Genomic DNA, 14,510 nt, shown 5'->3' with positions numbered 1-14,510 from the left:
AATCGGGTTCGGCGGTCGGCCGCCAGGTAAACATGGAAATCAAGGCTGTGGCTTGGTGCTAGAGGTAGGCCTTGGCCTATAGGGAGGGTGGTGCCAGTCCCCCAGGTCTGTGGTACAGCTGTTCCAGGTCCGGAGGGTCCCAGCTGGGCAGCAGAGAAGTCAGGAGGTTGAGGGTAGTGACGGAGGAGACTGACTCCGTCCCAGCAGGCCGCACACTGGGTCGCGTGATCCATCTGGTGCGAGGCGCTTCACCAAACAGCCAGTTGAGACCCATTTAGTGCTCGGCCCTGGGGCACACAGGCGGCCTCTCAACCTTTGGGAGAGGCAGCACTTCTGAGCCAATGAGCCGCACGTGATGGGCTTCAACCACAGAGGTAGGGCGCAACCTGCAGAGGCTCCGCAACCAAACCCCCTGGTTTCAGCCATTGCAAGCAGAGGGGTGAGATAGAGGCGCAGGAAAGGGCAAAATAGGTGTCCAGTAAGGAGAGCTCACTGAAACACGTCTCTCTTGCTAGTCAGCCAGGCCACGCCCCCAGATACAGTATTTCAAAGAGTATGGATAATTAATTGGGATGTTGAAATTACTAAGAAAAATTGTAAAAGTGATTATAAAATGGAACAGAAGGGAAAGCTGGGGATTAGGGCTACTGAGTACAACCCCTTCAGCACAATTGTGTCTGCTGACTAAAATATTTTTCGGTTATCTGTTATCACATATGTAATGCGTTTTTTCAGTGCGTATTATTATAATGAGTATTCATGTTAAAGAACTGGGCACTGGGTAAATAGAACATAAACAAGTAATATTAAATATTTTCTAAAAAAAAAAACATTATTTCTTACAATTAAGTGATATGAAATAATAAAGTAACACATATAATTAATTCAAATGCTTTTCATTTCAATAGAGTTAAAGAAGAAGCCCAGGAATACATTGAGCTCAATCTCAGAAAGAACCCTAATGTGTAAGTAACACAAATGTCTGTCATTGATGCCAAGACCAATTCAACTGTGGTTTAGTATGAGATTTGCAGACCACCACAAAACTGACGCAGCTTTCAGAAACAGCCTGTAGTAATTTCTCATCCAGTGGTTGGACACTGCAAATTCAGTATATGACAAAGACTTGAACCGAATGGGTATGATATCATTGACAGTCAAAATGTGCACATTTATAAGGTTGACATGATAATATTACAGACATTAACCATGTGTACAGTGATTAAATGTTTACATGTTAAAATGTCAACATATCATCCTTGGTGGGAAAGTTGCCACTTACCGAATCCCAGTGGCTACAGTGGTTCCAGCGTGGCTTCCAGGTCCTAGTGGCCACATGTCACTTCAGGGTCAGCATTCCGGTTAATATTTCTTCCCTATCTATAATCCCTACCCTAACCCTACCTCTAATGCTTAACCCTAACCAACAGCCTACTCCTAATATTGGAATTACGTCAATGTTGACATTTCACATGTCAACATTCTGATATTGTCAGCACACTGCCTATTTATATTTTAAAAATGTTGACATGGTGGTACTGAAATTATGAATACATTGCAAACTGAATTTATGTGAAACAACAACCCATGCATTCACTACCAGCCCAGTTGGGCCAGTACACTAAAGGTATGACCATACAAGCTGTTGGGTCCTCTGACTTGCTGAGTAGAACTGGCCCCCGTCTTGGTGTTCCTGACAGTCAACTTCCAACTTAAAGTTGCAAATGTGTTCCAGTATTACAGTGGTGTAAAAAGGCTTCTGCCCCCTTCCTGATTTGTTCCATATTTGCTTATGTGTAAAGGTTCCCACACATGGTGCAGTTCTTACGTGCGATTTGTACTTTACAGTTATGACCTTATTCTGGTTGATTCGTTCACATGCACATTTGCACGCACACACTGGGCCTTATTCTAGTTCACTCTTTCTGACAAAATCCTTCTTAGGTGGACAAAACCATGTGCGCCGCAGGGGGGCAGATGTAAAATGTGCAGAGAGAATTCGATTTGGGTGAGTTATTTTGTTGCTGTGCAGGGTAAATACTGGCTGCTTTATTTTTACATTGCAGCATACCTTGTTGATCTCACTTTGAAGTAAAACTCCACCCAAATCTAATTCTCTCTGCACAAGTAACATCTGCCCCACCTGCAGTACACATGGTTTTGTCCATTTAAGAAGAGTTTTGTCAGCGAGAGTGAACTAGAATAAGGCCTACTATACAAAAATGGGATCGGTCTCAAAGTACCAGCACAATTGCGTGTGCGTACACTCGTTCTCATTTCCGCAAGCTCAGCCGCTGTGTGTGCAAGCGAACATCCTCTCTGGGTGAATTCATTCGCAACTCTAACAATACGCACGCAGCCAACCCATTCTCAAACCATCAATTAATCCCATGATTGCTATCATAACATGCTGTTTATCGGAACTCATTTAGTTAGTGGCCAATTATAATGAGCCGGAAAGTTTAATTACATGGCTGCTTAATGTTTTTTAATGTGTTTTAAATATATTAATTACACAGCTCAAATTAAAAATATGTGTCCTGATATGAATGTGAATTAGTAGTGATGTTTCCAAATAAACTGTCCACATGCAGAGAGCCAGAGTTTGTAAATCGAATGTTATGAAGGTGTTACATATACGCACACATGTATCCTGTTATATTAGATACAGTATGAAGCATGAAAGGTAGAAATGTTTAAAGTGCAATAGTGTGCTTACCGTGTGCCTGCATTGAGCAGATGTGGTTAGTTAATTGGTTAACAAGAGAAACTTGTATGGTGCATAGGTGAGTGTTGTGTGCAGGTGCATGGGTGAGTATTGTCGCAGGTGAGTGTTGTGTGCAGGTGCATGGGTGAGTATTGTCGCAGGTGAGTATTGTGTGCAGGTGCATGTATTTTAGCTATTGTGCGTGCTGATTGGTCTTGGGAGCGTTGGTCCGCTAAGCTGTTGCCTTGCGAGGCCTGAGAGTCACTTTTTTCTTGCAAATGATTTTGAGCTCGAGCACTGTGAGTGTTTGCACAGTGCTGCAAAGCCACCACCCAGCGCTTATAGGTAACACCCTTGTGTTCCCCCAGTTTCCGCCCATTTTTGCCCACTTTCCATGCCACGCCCACAGACACACCCACATTACGCCTACATTGGTAGTGCTCCTTCGCAAGCGTATTTCTGTTCGCAAGGGTGCGAGCGTGTACGGGTGATCAAACATGTACATGCGCACTGTGGAAGATACACATGCGTAGTATGCAAAAAACACGCTGCGTGCGAATTCGCATGCAAACGAATCAACCTGAATAACTTCCTTTGTGTCGTCCAAATTGCATAGCACACATTGTATAGCTCAAATCACACCTAGCACACATCTCATCTCTCTGCAGAGCAGCCGGTGATCGCTGAACAGATTCCTTGCACATGCGCAAGGTTTCTAATCGGTGCTGCGAGGGAGCCGGAGGGGTGGAGCCGCCCCCTCCCCAAATGAAGTGAATGGGGGTTGCAGTGATCTGGCCCACCCCTTTCTCTGTGGCCCCACCCTTTGTTTATGGCCCACCCCTTTTGCTGAAGCGGCATGGCTGGTGCCGCTATTCTAATTATAAAAGTTGGGATGTATGCATAGAATAGAATATAAATGTTTTTTTATTTGTTTTAGTGTAACTACAACCCAATAGGATTCCTCTTTACTCTGGCAGTGACTGAAGTAGGAATATAAAAGTGTCAGTTTGGAACATGAAAGCAAATTTAAATTTAATAGTATTGCAACCGAGGCAGTAGAAGTATACAAGCTCACTTTGAGCACTGTAATCTGTGCAAGAACTAGCAAGCCTGAGTCCCAGGGGGTAATTCAGTTGTTGGAGAGAGAATCCCCTCCTGTGTAAAGTGGCCGGTCCCTGGTTCCATCTTTTTTGGGTGACCAGCTCTGAAGCTGCACTTATCATGGATTGTACTCTTTCTCCCCTGAGTTGTGAGCAAAACTCTGCATAGGGTGAAACTTTGGGGCTATTCACACAAACAATTGAATCCCCCCCCCCCCCCCCAAAAAAAAAAAAAAAACAACATTTCCATTAAATTCATGTATGGGCCTTTTATTGTTGCTCTGAAATAAAGTGATGAGCTACGTAATAGTAGTTTTCTGGCCAGTCATCAGCTGTTCATAAGCATATGTAGTGTAGAGCACTGTACTACCACAAGTGAGGCGAAAGTGGGGGGGGGGGCGCGGGGTGCCTGGGCCATTAGCATATGTGAACGTCCAGTGTTTCATGGGCATTCCCCAAAAAATTCTGGGCTTACACATGCTAATGTGTCCTTGACGCACATGTGTGGGGCGGACAGCTGACATAACCGGATGTCAGCTGCCCACCCAATTCCCTGCAATTCTACAGGCATATGTAAAGGTGGTCTGGACCACCCTTACATATGCGAGCACCTTCACCATCGTTGGATGGTCGGCTTCCATCGAAAGATGGGGGAGGTTCCTACTGGCATGCAAATGGATGTTTATGTAAAACATCCATTCACAAGCCTTGTGAACACATCCCGCATGCGAATAGGTGACGCCGGCTAACCATTCATAAGGCAGGGCTAGAGTGACTCGCAAGGATGCAAGTTCGCATCCGAGCGAGTAAACGAGATTAAGGCCCTTCATGCAGCATTAAAAGTGCTATTTAGTAAAAAGACCCATAATCCTTTGTGTCGTCGACTCATCGCAGTGTACCTTAGATCAGGGATCATGCGTGGCAGTAGCTCTGCAGCAGAGACAGATGTTTTGCTGATACCTTATTGCTCAGTAGAAATTGAGGAGAGATTGCCCGCAGGGAATAGACACAGCTGTGTTGGTAACGTCACAGTTTGTTTAGAGATGAGCTGCAAATTTATATGGATTTTGTGTTTCAGGTCCTGAATTCAATTTTCATTAATGCCATTAACTGCTGTCTTCATTTCTGTTCTAGAATCCCGTGTTGCCTAAACGAGCTGATGGATGAAGATGAGAAAGACAGAGCGAAGAGGTACCTTTACCCATACATCTGTCTCTTACACAACACTTATACAATCAAAACTTGTCTTTGTTTCTGCACAAAATAATACAGTACATACATATATATATATATATATATATATATATATATATATATCTACACATTGCTCCGTCATGCAGTGGATCATTTATCGTTGACGCAGTTTCACCCTTTTTTAAAGTCAAAACTGCATCGGTGAAAGATGACCCAAAAATGCTCTAATACGACTGCAATTTTGTGGAAAACATGTCGATTGACGAGTATTTTGCCGATCCATGTATTTTCTGACCATACTGAATTTTTTTGAGTAGCTGGAAAATCAACACTTTGATTAAACAGGTCGAATCTAAAACATTGAAAAGTGCATTTTTTTACACTTGTCAAAAAAGGCTCTTATTTGAATGCCCCCCCATATCATTTGTCAGAGAGAACAGCCAGTTCAAGGGAAATCATTGTCGACATTGCATTTAGTGCCGTGTCGTCTAATGTGTACCCAGCTTTACATATACTCATACATCTCTAGATAATTAGTGGAGCTAGGAAAGCAATTTAGAAAACTAGTGAACATGAGCAGGGCTGCCGAGAGGTATGCTGGGCCTGGAAAATCGGGGGCGTGGTCTAATCAGGGGAGGTGTGGCTTCCTACCGCAATTAGGCAACGGCCCCAAAAGTCTTGCGGGGAGAGTGAAAAAAACATCTAAAGTCGAGGAGTGTTATTATCCCCCCACCCCTTTAGCGGCAGAAGCACACACCTATAGCATGTGCTGTGCTCATGAGTTCTCACGCTGTCAGTGAGATGCTCATGCTGAGCCTGTTGTCAGCACACCACATGCTGTACGTGTGTGCTGCTGCTGTCACCCTGGAGGGATGGAGGGGGTCGGACCAGGGCCCCTGGCTGGCCATTCCAGCAAGCCTGTGCCTGGGTAATTAGTACCCACCCCCCCTCTCGGCGGCACTGAACATGGGAATGCCAAGCTCTGCTTCCCTAACTTTATGTTTAAGCCTCAATGATCTTTTTGTTCTATATATTCCTCTAGCATATTAAAGTGGCTTTCTCAAGTTTTCCTCAGTAGTCTGATATGGGGCTATTGCAGTGTTTTGATAGATGTTGGATGAAAGTAGTTTACTTTCCAGCTTTCAAGTACTCCGCTCTGAGAGAGCAAAATGGAGGCATCAGATCAAACATGGCGATACAGGGCAGTGGTGGTACATGCACAGTGGCATCTCATTTGTGCAGTGAGGTACCATCAGGGTTAGAGTTAGGGTTAGGAGAACCCAGCAGCAGCCTGTTTCCATGATCAGAGCTTCATAGCATTTAGCCTTTTGCATAGAGATGAAAGATGATTGTAGAAATATAAAGGTGACTAAAACTGGAGCTCCTTGGCCTTCACAGTCATTACATGCTGCTTCCATAAGGAATACCTGCTGCTTGCAATCATAGGCACTTACTAGAATCCACAGGACTAAGATTGAAATCTTCACTTCCAAACCACATTATTATGCAGTATGAGGGCTGGGGGGATTATAGTGAGGATGTGATTATAGTACGTCTGTAATGCTGTTACTACTGAAATCAGCCATAGCAGGCTCTGACCCCCCAGTAACAGGAACACCAGAATAACATCAGCCATTTGTTATGGACCCACAAAACAGTACATACTAGTTATGAGCATCAGTGGTAGGCATTTGGTATCTGACTCCATTTTATTTAGTGCCACCAATTTATGCCATGTTGTATAGAGAATTTATTTTCATATGAGTCTCTACTAAATTCCGTAACATACTAGTGCAGAGACACACATATACACTAGGGATAATTTTGTCAGAATCTAATTTTCCTACCTGTATTTTTGGATTGGAGGAAGGAGCCAAGGTATCGAAATAGATTATAGTCCCCTGAGATAGCAATACTAACCTCTGGGGAGGCAAAGGAGTCATCTGCTACCGGGCTTCTGCTCCCAAGGGGGCACCTATCCTCCCCTGTAAGTTTGATTCAGTTAATTGAATGCCATTGACATTGCTTCTGTGGCCAACGCCCCCTCCTAGCAGGATAATAGTTGTCACACTTTTTATAATAAACATATTTTTGCAAGTGTCACAGCATCTTAAGAACACATGACCGGTTCCACAAGAAACAGATACCTTACTGATGGAGCTATTCACTCCTGCATTGGAAGCGTGCATTCTAGCTGTGTCTGCCTCCAGTGAAACAGATTACAAGTTCTAATCCTGGGTATAACTGCTAACAAATGTATTTGCTTAAAAATAAATGATAACGTAAATAAATGTGGTGCAATGTAACAAGATTTTTGTTATATATAAGATGGTGTATGTGTGCATGAGGGGGGGCACCACTATTTATACTGCCTACGGGGAACTGGGAGGAACTTACACCACTGCTAACCACTACTCCATAGTGCTACCGTGCCACCCCATACTTTAGCAGAGCCATTGCACTGACTGGTCAGATGGCCAGAAACACGTATTGACCACATCACATGCGTGTCTAGTTTTTGTAGTCTTGCATGCCAAAAATTTCTACTGTAATCCTAAACACACTTTTGGTTTGTTATTGATTTCTTTTCAGGGCATCACGGAATAAATCTGAGAAGAAGAGAAGAGACCAATTTAATGTCCTCATTAAGGAGCTGTGTACAATGCTGCAGGGACATGGACATCCCCTCAAAATGGACAAGTCCACAATACTCCAAAGAACCATTGACTTCCTGCAGAAACAGAAAGGTAATGCTATACAGATTCAACATGAAGGCAAACATTGTCACTGTAGTAAGACGATGGCAAACAAGTCTTTGTATTTGTCTCTCTTAGAAATCACAGCGCAGACGGAAGCCTGTGAGATCAGGCAGGACTGGAAACCTTCCTTCCTTAGTAATGAAGAGTTTACCCAGTTGATGTTAGAGGTAAGGTAGTTCCATAACTGTCATTGGGGCAGATGTATTAAGCCTGGTGAAGAGATAAACTGGAGATAAAGTGGAAGGAGATAATGCACCAGCCAATCAGATCCCAACTGTCATATTTCAAATATAGCTGATTGGCTGGTGCGTTATCTCTTCCATGTTATCTCCAGTTTATCTCTTCTCCAGGCTTAATACATCTGCCCCCTTATTTCCTGTGATACTGACATACTGGATGTTCTGGTGGTTTTTGTACGCAGTTGCTGTGCGATAATGTGCAAATGTTTAGGTGGTGTCTTGTGACTAGATGACTCGTGCCAGCTTGTGTGATCCACTGCTGCATCCATAGGCCATCCATTGGATCATCTATGCGTGCATTGGACGTCTGAGTAACTTATAAGTCGCTAAGAATGTCTAATTAGGTGAGCCAGAGCAGCTGACTGTGAGGGCCCCCCAAATGCCAGCAGTATGACAATCATGCTGCAACATTTTGGACACTGTGTGTGACATTGCAGGTCAAGATCTGCACATGCAACACTGGGGCTTATACGAACAACATCAGAAATGTGCGTTAACTTCATATTAACATACATCTCTGAAGTATTTATACAAGATATTATGGACATTATCTAAAAAAATTATTGCATTATAAGGGCCTTGAAAGTGGGCCACAATCATTTGGGCACTGTGTTTAGTCCAGTGGTTCTAAAACTCAGTCCTCAAGGCACGGTAGTAGACCAGGTTTTTAGGGTATCCATGGCTGAGCACAGAAGGATGGAGAGAGATAAAGTACCAGGCACTCAGCTCCTAACTGCCATGTTACAGGCTGCGTTTGAATAATGACAGAATCTGGTTCATGACATTTAAATCACCTGTGCCGAAACATGGATATCCTTCAATCCTGGACTGATAGAGGGCCAGATGTATCAAGCTTCAAAAAGTTATAAAATGGAGAGTGATAAACAGCCAGCCAATCAGCTCCTCTCTGCCATGTTACAGACTGGGTTTGAAATCTGGCCCAGATTGTTTGGAGGACCAAGTTGGGAACCTATGATTTAGTGATTTTAGATCAGCATTGATTATAGTTGTGTGAAGAAATTGTAGTCAGTTGTAGACCACACCATGAAAGTGGCTTTTGTGGTCATCAACTGACCAAATAATCAGGTCCCATCAACCTCCAAACAGCTGTATCGGTCCAATGTTATATACATGTGTACAGACTTAATTTACTATATAGATCCCTACCACAGAAAGCTGCTGTATAAAAGTGCTCACTTACACGTTAAAGGTAACATACAGCACACTGAAAATACAACAGACATCAGCATCATTGATTTCTGTGTCACTGCTAGGTGCAAACTGTAAGGAGTCTATGTGAAGCTTTATTGTACTTTTATTAACAGGGGAAGCATACCTCCCAACTGTCACGATTACAGCGGGACAGGCCCGATTTTCGAGTCCTGTCCCGCTGTCCCACCCGCGGCAGGCATTGTCCCGCTGCGGGGGGTGGCAGTTGGGAGACCCCCCAATCTAATAGAATAGACGCTGTGCGCATGCGCACAGCGTCTATTCTCGTATGAAAATGAGGCTGTGGCTAATTAGCATAAGCTGCTCCCTCATTTGCATACGCCCTGCCCCCTTTCCGGGCGAGTGTCCCTATTTCATCAGCACAGAAGTTGGGAGGTATGGGGAAGTACTCTGTCTGCACATAGGGCCTGATTCAGGTACTGTTGCAATGCTGACGTAGCAGTAATCCTTTTCAGTGACTAAACAGCAAGGCAACATAGTATAGCAGCGTGTCAATAATAAAAAAGAGACAACCAACACCATTCTCAGCAACTGTGTACTCCGATACAAGAGCGACAGCTAGGAACATTGACTCCCTGAGTGCCTCTATGGCTGGAGGAGATGTGATGCTGGTGCCATATTTTATGCACACAAGATCACAGTCACTTGCCAAGGCACGCCCGGAAGACGGTCACGACACGTCCATGTTTTTGCAGAAACTCCCCGTTTCCTCCCTCAAACAACCTCCTCCTGTCAATCACTTTGCAACTGATTCCTCACATGTGAGCAACATCCTAAAGGCACTGATGCCGCAGTACATGATAATAAGTTCAGACCACTTCTGAATCAGGCACTGAGTGCGCAGTGCAGGATATGAACAAGCCGATAATGTGGAATAATACTAACACAAGTATTCTTTATGCATTTTAAACTTATGGCCTGATTCAGATCTGTTTGCTAGGCTGTGTATGTTTGCTCACGGGGTTTGCACATGCGCATATTCACGCATGAGCAGACCTCCGCCATCGACAAGGGGGTCTGAATTACAACCTTACTGTGATAAGAGCCCAGCTAAGTATTTATCACCAGATGATGTAAAAGGTGTTTAAGAGGAGCAATATAACCTGATCATTGGGGGTTATTCTGATTCACTCGGAAAGGCACAATCTCTCTAATGGACAAAACCATATGCACTGCAGGTTGGGCTGATGTAACATGTGCAGAGAGAGTTAGATTTGGGTGTTTTATTGTTTCTGTGCAGGGTAAATACTGACTGCTTTATTTTTACACTGCACTATAGATATCAGTTTGAGGTACACCCCCCTCCCCAATCTAACTCTCTCTGCACACGTTACATCAGCCCCACCTGCAGTGCACATGGTTTTGTCCATTAGAGAGTGATTGTGCCTTTCCGAGTGAATCAGAGCATTATTATGCTCATGAAATGTAATTTTATCACATCAAGTTCAGGGGAAAAAAAAGGTTAATAAAGGCAGAAGCCTGAGAGACACAGAGGTCTGTAACGTCCTTACACTTCTATCTATATTAGTAGTTTGTTTCCTCTGCCTATGCTGGCAATTTGCAAGAATTACAAACCAGTGCCAGCTCTTTAGTCATCAGGTTAATTTATTCTGAAGAACAATGAATCCTGCACTGCGTACAATTCATTCTTTTTTTTTCTTCTTTTTTTCCACTTGGGCAAGTGGAGGCACAATATGTCAAGAGTGAAACGCTTGTTTTCTCTGTGAAGAAGGGAGTGGGTAGAACTGGCATCAGTAAAGCTGCAATTATAATAGTAATCGCGTAAGCATTTGAAGAAGCTGTTCCTCGTGCACTGCTTGCCTGCAGGGAAATACTGGGTTGGCACAATTCTGGGAAGGAGGAAGGAAATGAAGAGAGGGAATAATAATGAATGTGGCTGAGGATGAGAACATGATATGGGCCGGTCAGCTCTGTTTGATTTTCTAAAATAACCAAGACCAGCAGGTCGGACACAGCTGCCTGCTTCTACTGTAGTACTGGGCCACATGTAATCATCAAAATGTTATTACGGTACTTGTGTAATATATGGGCGCCCGATTTTTTCATCGCATGCCACTAGTTAAGGTGTGCGATGAGACGCGATGGGACCCGATTTTCGGGCTTTTTAGACGTTCCTTGTACAATGTAGAAATCAGTCGCATCACATGCCATTACAATGGCATGCAATGCGACGCAACCGACCCGATTTTTACATTGTACCCAATTTTAAATGGCCCCCCAGACCCGATTTTTAATTGTATACCCACCATGATGGTTAATTATTAGGTAAAATGCGTGGCGAGCGCAGCGAGCCCAGCGAGGGGACGCGGAACACATGTGAAGTAATGCGCGTCCCCTCGCAGGGCTCGCTGCGCTCGCCACGCTTCGGGCTTGGATAGTGGATAGTGGGGGTATGAAAAGGTCGGAGGACGCGTACCGCCGTCCCTCGTGGGCTCGCTGCGCTCGCCACGCTTTGGGTTGGTGTTGATCGTGGGGTGGCGTTAACAATGGGGGGCATTTGACATAGTCATTACCCATCAGGGTGAGTGTACAATCAAAAATCGGGTCGGGGGGGGGGGGCATTTAACATAGGAATCAGGCATCTGGGTGCCTGTACAATAAAAAATCGGGTCCAATCACGTCGCATCGCATTGCATGCGATGTGACTGATTTTTGGTTGTACAATGACATAAGATTAAAAAATCGGGCGCCCAGATAATACACAAGTACCGTTATTACTTTAGTAACACAGTTCAGACCTTGGTTGCCAACATCGCCTATCACACATCTGCTTTACTAGCCTAACGCACACAATAAATAAAGTAAAAAACAAGATTACTTATTGATGTGGTTACTGTATGGCCTAGTGACAAGGGGCATGGCCTGTATTCACGATGCTCCCACATGGCCCCACCCCGTTTTCACCGCAATGGGGGCCTGGCCAGCGGCTCCATGAGCTGCTAGCCAGGCCCAAAGCCTCTCATGCGCACAGCATCTATTCTGACAGGGGGACTCCCAACTGCCCCCCCTGCCGCAGGAGACTGCCAGCCCTGGACGGGACGCGGAATGCCCTCCCCCCCCCCCCCAAAAAAAAGGACATTCCCGCAAAATGTGGGACAGTTGGAAGGTATGTATATTATATGCCAAATTAGCCTAATTTCCTCTCCTGCTCAACCCAGTGTGCTTTAATCTGCACTTTTACAGCTCACTAACCTAGAATCACCATATATATTCAGTAAGGAAGTCTCTGCTGCAAAATATATTTGAATGTGAATTAAATAAAATAAATACAGGAAATTGTTACAGCAAAGTTTTAATTACAATTGTGCTTTATTAGTAAATAACTACTCTGTCCTGCAGGAAATTATACTGTATCTCAAAAATGATTAGGCTTTCAGATAAGGCATATTTTAGCATTATTATAATCGTTTATTTATATGGCACTGTTAGGGTTCCACAGCACTTCTCCTAGTTTTTAAGCATCAATAGCATATACATAACAGGAGGGGGGGGGGGGGGAGCACGTGATCTAGAGATTATTTTATCTATTGCCACAGTATTATTTTATCTATTGCCTTTTTTTAGAGCAGGGGTGGGGAACCTTTTTTGTGCCAAGGGCCGTTTGTAGGGGGAAAAAATCCTTCGGGGGCCATATGTAAAAATTTCTCTTATAAATTGTCCTGCTGCAGCCGTCCCACGCTCCGGCGACTGCCGCTGAATAGGACTGACAGTCTACGGCTGCTGTTGATTAAGAGGAATCTCGTGACAACTACTGACCTCTCACGAGAATTCCCCTGTACTTTACCCCCGGCAAAGCCGTATGAGGCTCCCGGGCCTGAGGTTCCCCACCCCTGCCATAGAGGCATCAATGTCTACAGAGCCTAAATAGTTCTACAAAGTGTAGACAGGTGAGGTCAAGAGGTAAGAGCACCCTACTCATTAGAGCTTACAGTCTAGAGAAGGGACAAACAGGTGAGAGCTCGAAGGTTTTGATGAAGAAGTGGTTGTATAATTGTTGATTGACAAAGATTGTCTGAAGCTTTGGAGAGAAGTGGAGAGTTTTTTTGGGTACTTATGCATTAGCTGGGCTCCCATGTTAAATGCACCCCATTTTTTCATACCCCCACTATCCAACTACGCATGGAGTTGATTTTATATAGTGTGGCGAGCGCAGCGAGCCACCGTGCCCGAAGCGTGGCGAGCCCCGCGTGGGAAAAAAATGGGAGCCCAGATATTACATAAGTACCTTTTTTTGTTGGAGGGAGAGAGTTCAGGAGATGTAGAGCAGCATGGGCTTAATCTTGGAGATGGGAGTAGGAGGAAGTAATCAGTTGGGATGAGAGACAGCGCTCATTGGCTGAGTGAAGTGATTCTTCTAACCCCCTGGTACAGCAAGGCCCACTTGGCCCAGTTCTCTTGACTATGTTCCTGTATGCCTCAAGGTGACCTGACTCACAATCTACCTCCAGTGTCCACCAGACTAATACATAGGAATGCAGAGAGAGTGCTAAAACCTTCATATGAGGCACAAGGAAGATCAAACCCCCATGATGTTGACCCCAAAACGGATGTTTTTATTTTTTAAACAAATGTTCAATACAATACATATACAGACCTTCAATTTTTCCACAGAAAGAATAAAGGTGGTTTATATAATTTCTTTATTGTCAGGACAAACATTGGTTTTGACCTCTCCCTTGTGAAAAATAAACATATCTATGGTCTCTGGTGCTGAATATTGTGATTTTCCAGGATTCCCTTTTATAAGGTTTCTGATGGTTGTCTTCTGCAGCTTATGTCATTAGGTTCTCCCTTACATCAGCCTATAGTGCAAACCTACTCCTCCATGCAACTCTGTATAGCCCATTAGCTGGAGTATTCATTATCCTACAAAAGTCATTGAACTTTTTAATAATAGAGGGAAATCCGGAAACCCCAATCAAGCATTTGCCTGGTAAGGCACTTGGCACACAGAGATGTGCTTGATCACATTGCAAGTCTGCAGTTCTAGATGACCCTAAGGGGGCTATTCAATGTCAGGGGTACGGCTGTTGAGCAAGCTCGACAGCCGTGCCCCTGTCCCATTCTCGCTTTTCTCGACTTGAGCACAGCGGTCAGGATTCAATGTCCCGGCCGCCGAGCGTCGAGAAGGGGGGCGTGGCCGCGAGTTGAAGATGGAAATAGACGAGCTACGGCCGGGAGATGGCTGTGGGAGCACGACAAAGATTGAATACCCCCCTATATGACCAAAATTAGATCTGGTCTCGTCTTAATTTTTACA

At 44.3% G+C, this 14,510-nt stretch overlaps 1 protein-coding gene across 2 annotated transcripts in view; it reads left to right on the top strand.

Moving 5' to 3' along the window:
- PASD1 (PAS domain containing repressor 1) overlaps positions 1-14,510 on the top strand; it is a 159,583-nt gene that overhangs the window by 70,144 nt on the left and 74,929 nt on the right. For both annotated transcript variants that reach the window (XM_083159434.1, XM_083159433.1), the window contains exons 2-5: positions 909-965; positions 4,942-4,998; positions 7,594-7,748; positions 7,836-7,927. In XM_083159434.1, coding sequence (XP_083015560.1) covers positions 4,967-4,998; positions 7,594-7,748; positions 7,836-7,927 — 279 coding nt within the window. In that variant the 5' untranslated portion in view covers positions 909-965; positions 4,942-4,966. The remainder of the gene's footprint in view (positions 1-908; positions 966-4,941; positions 4,999-7,593; positions 7,749-7,835; positions 7,928-14,510) is intronic.

This window comes from Crinia signifera, chromosome 9, assembly GCF_055691185.1.
Source record: "Crinia signifera chromosome 9, ASM5569118v1, whole genome shotgun sequence".
Taxonomy (NCBI): domain Eukaryota; kingdom Metazoa; phylum Chordata; class Amphibia; order Anura; family Myobatrachidae; genus Crinia; species Crinia signifera.
Note: the sequence above shows the minus strand (reverse complement) of the source record. Positions and strands in the feature narration are given on the sequence as shown.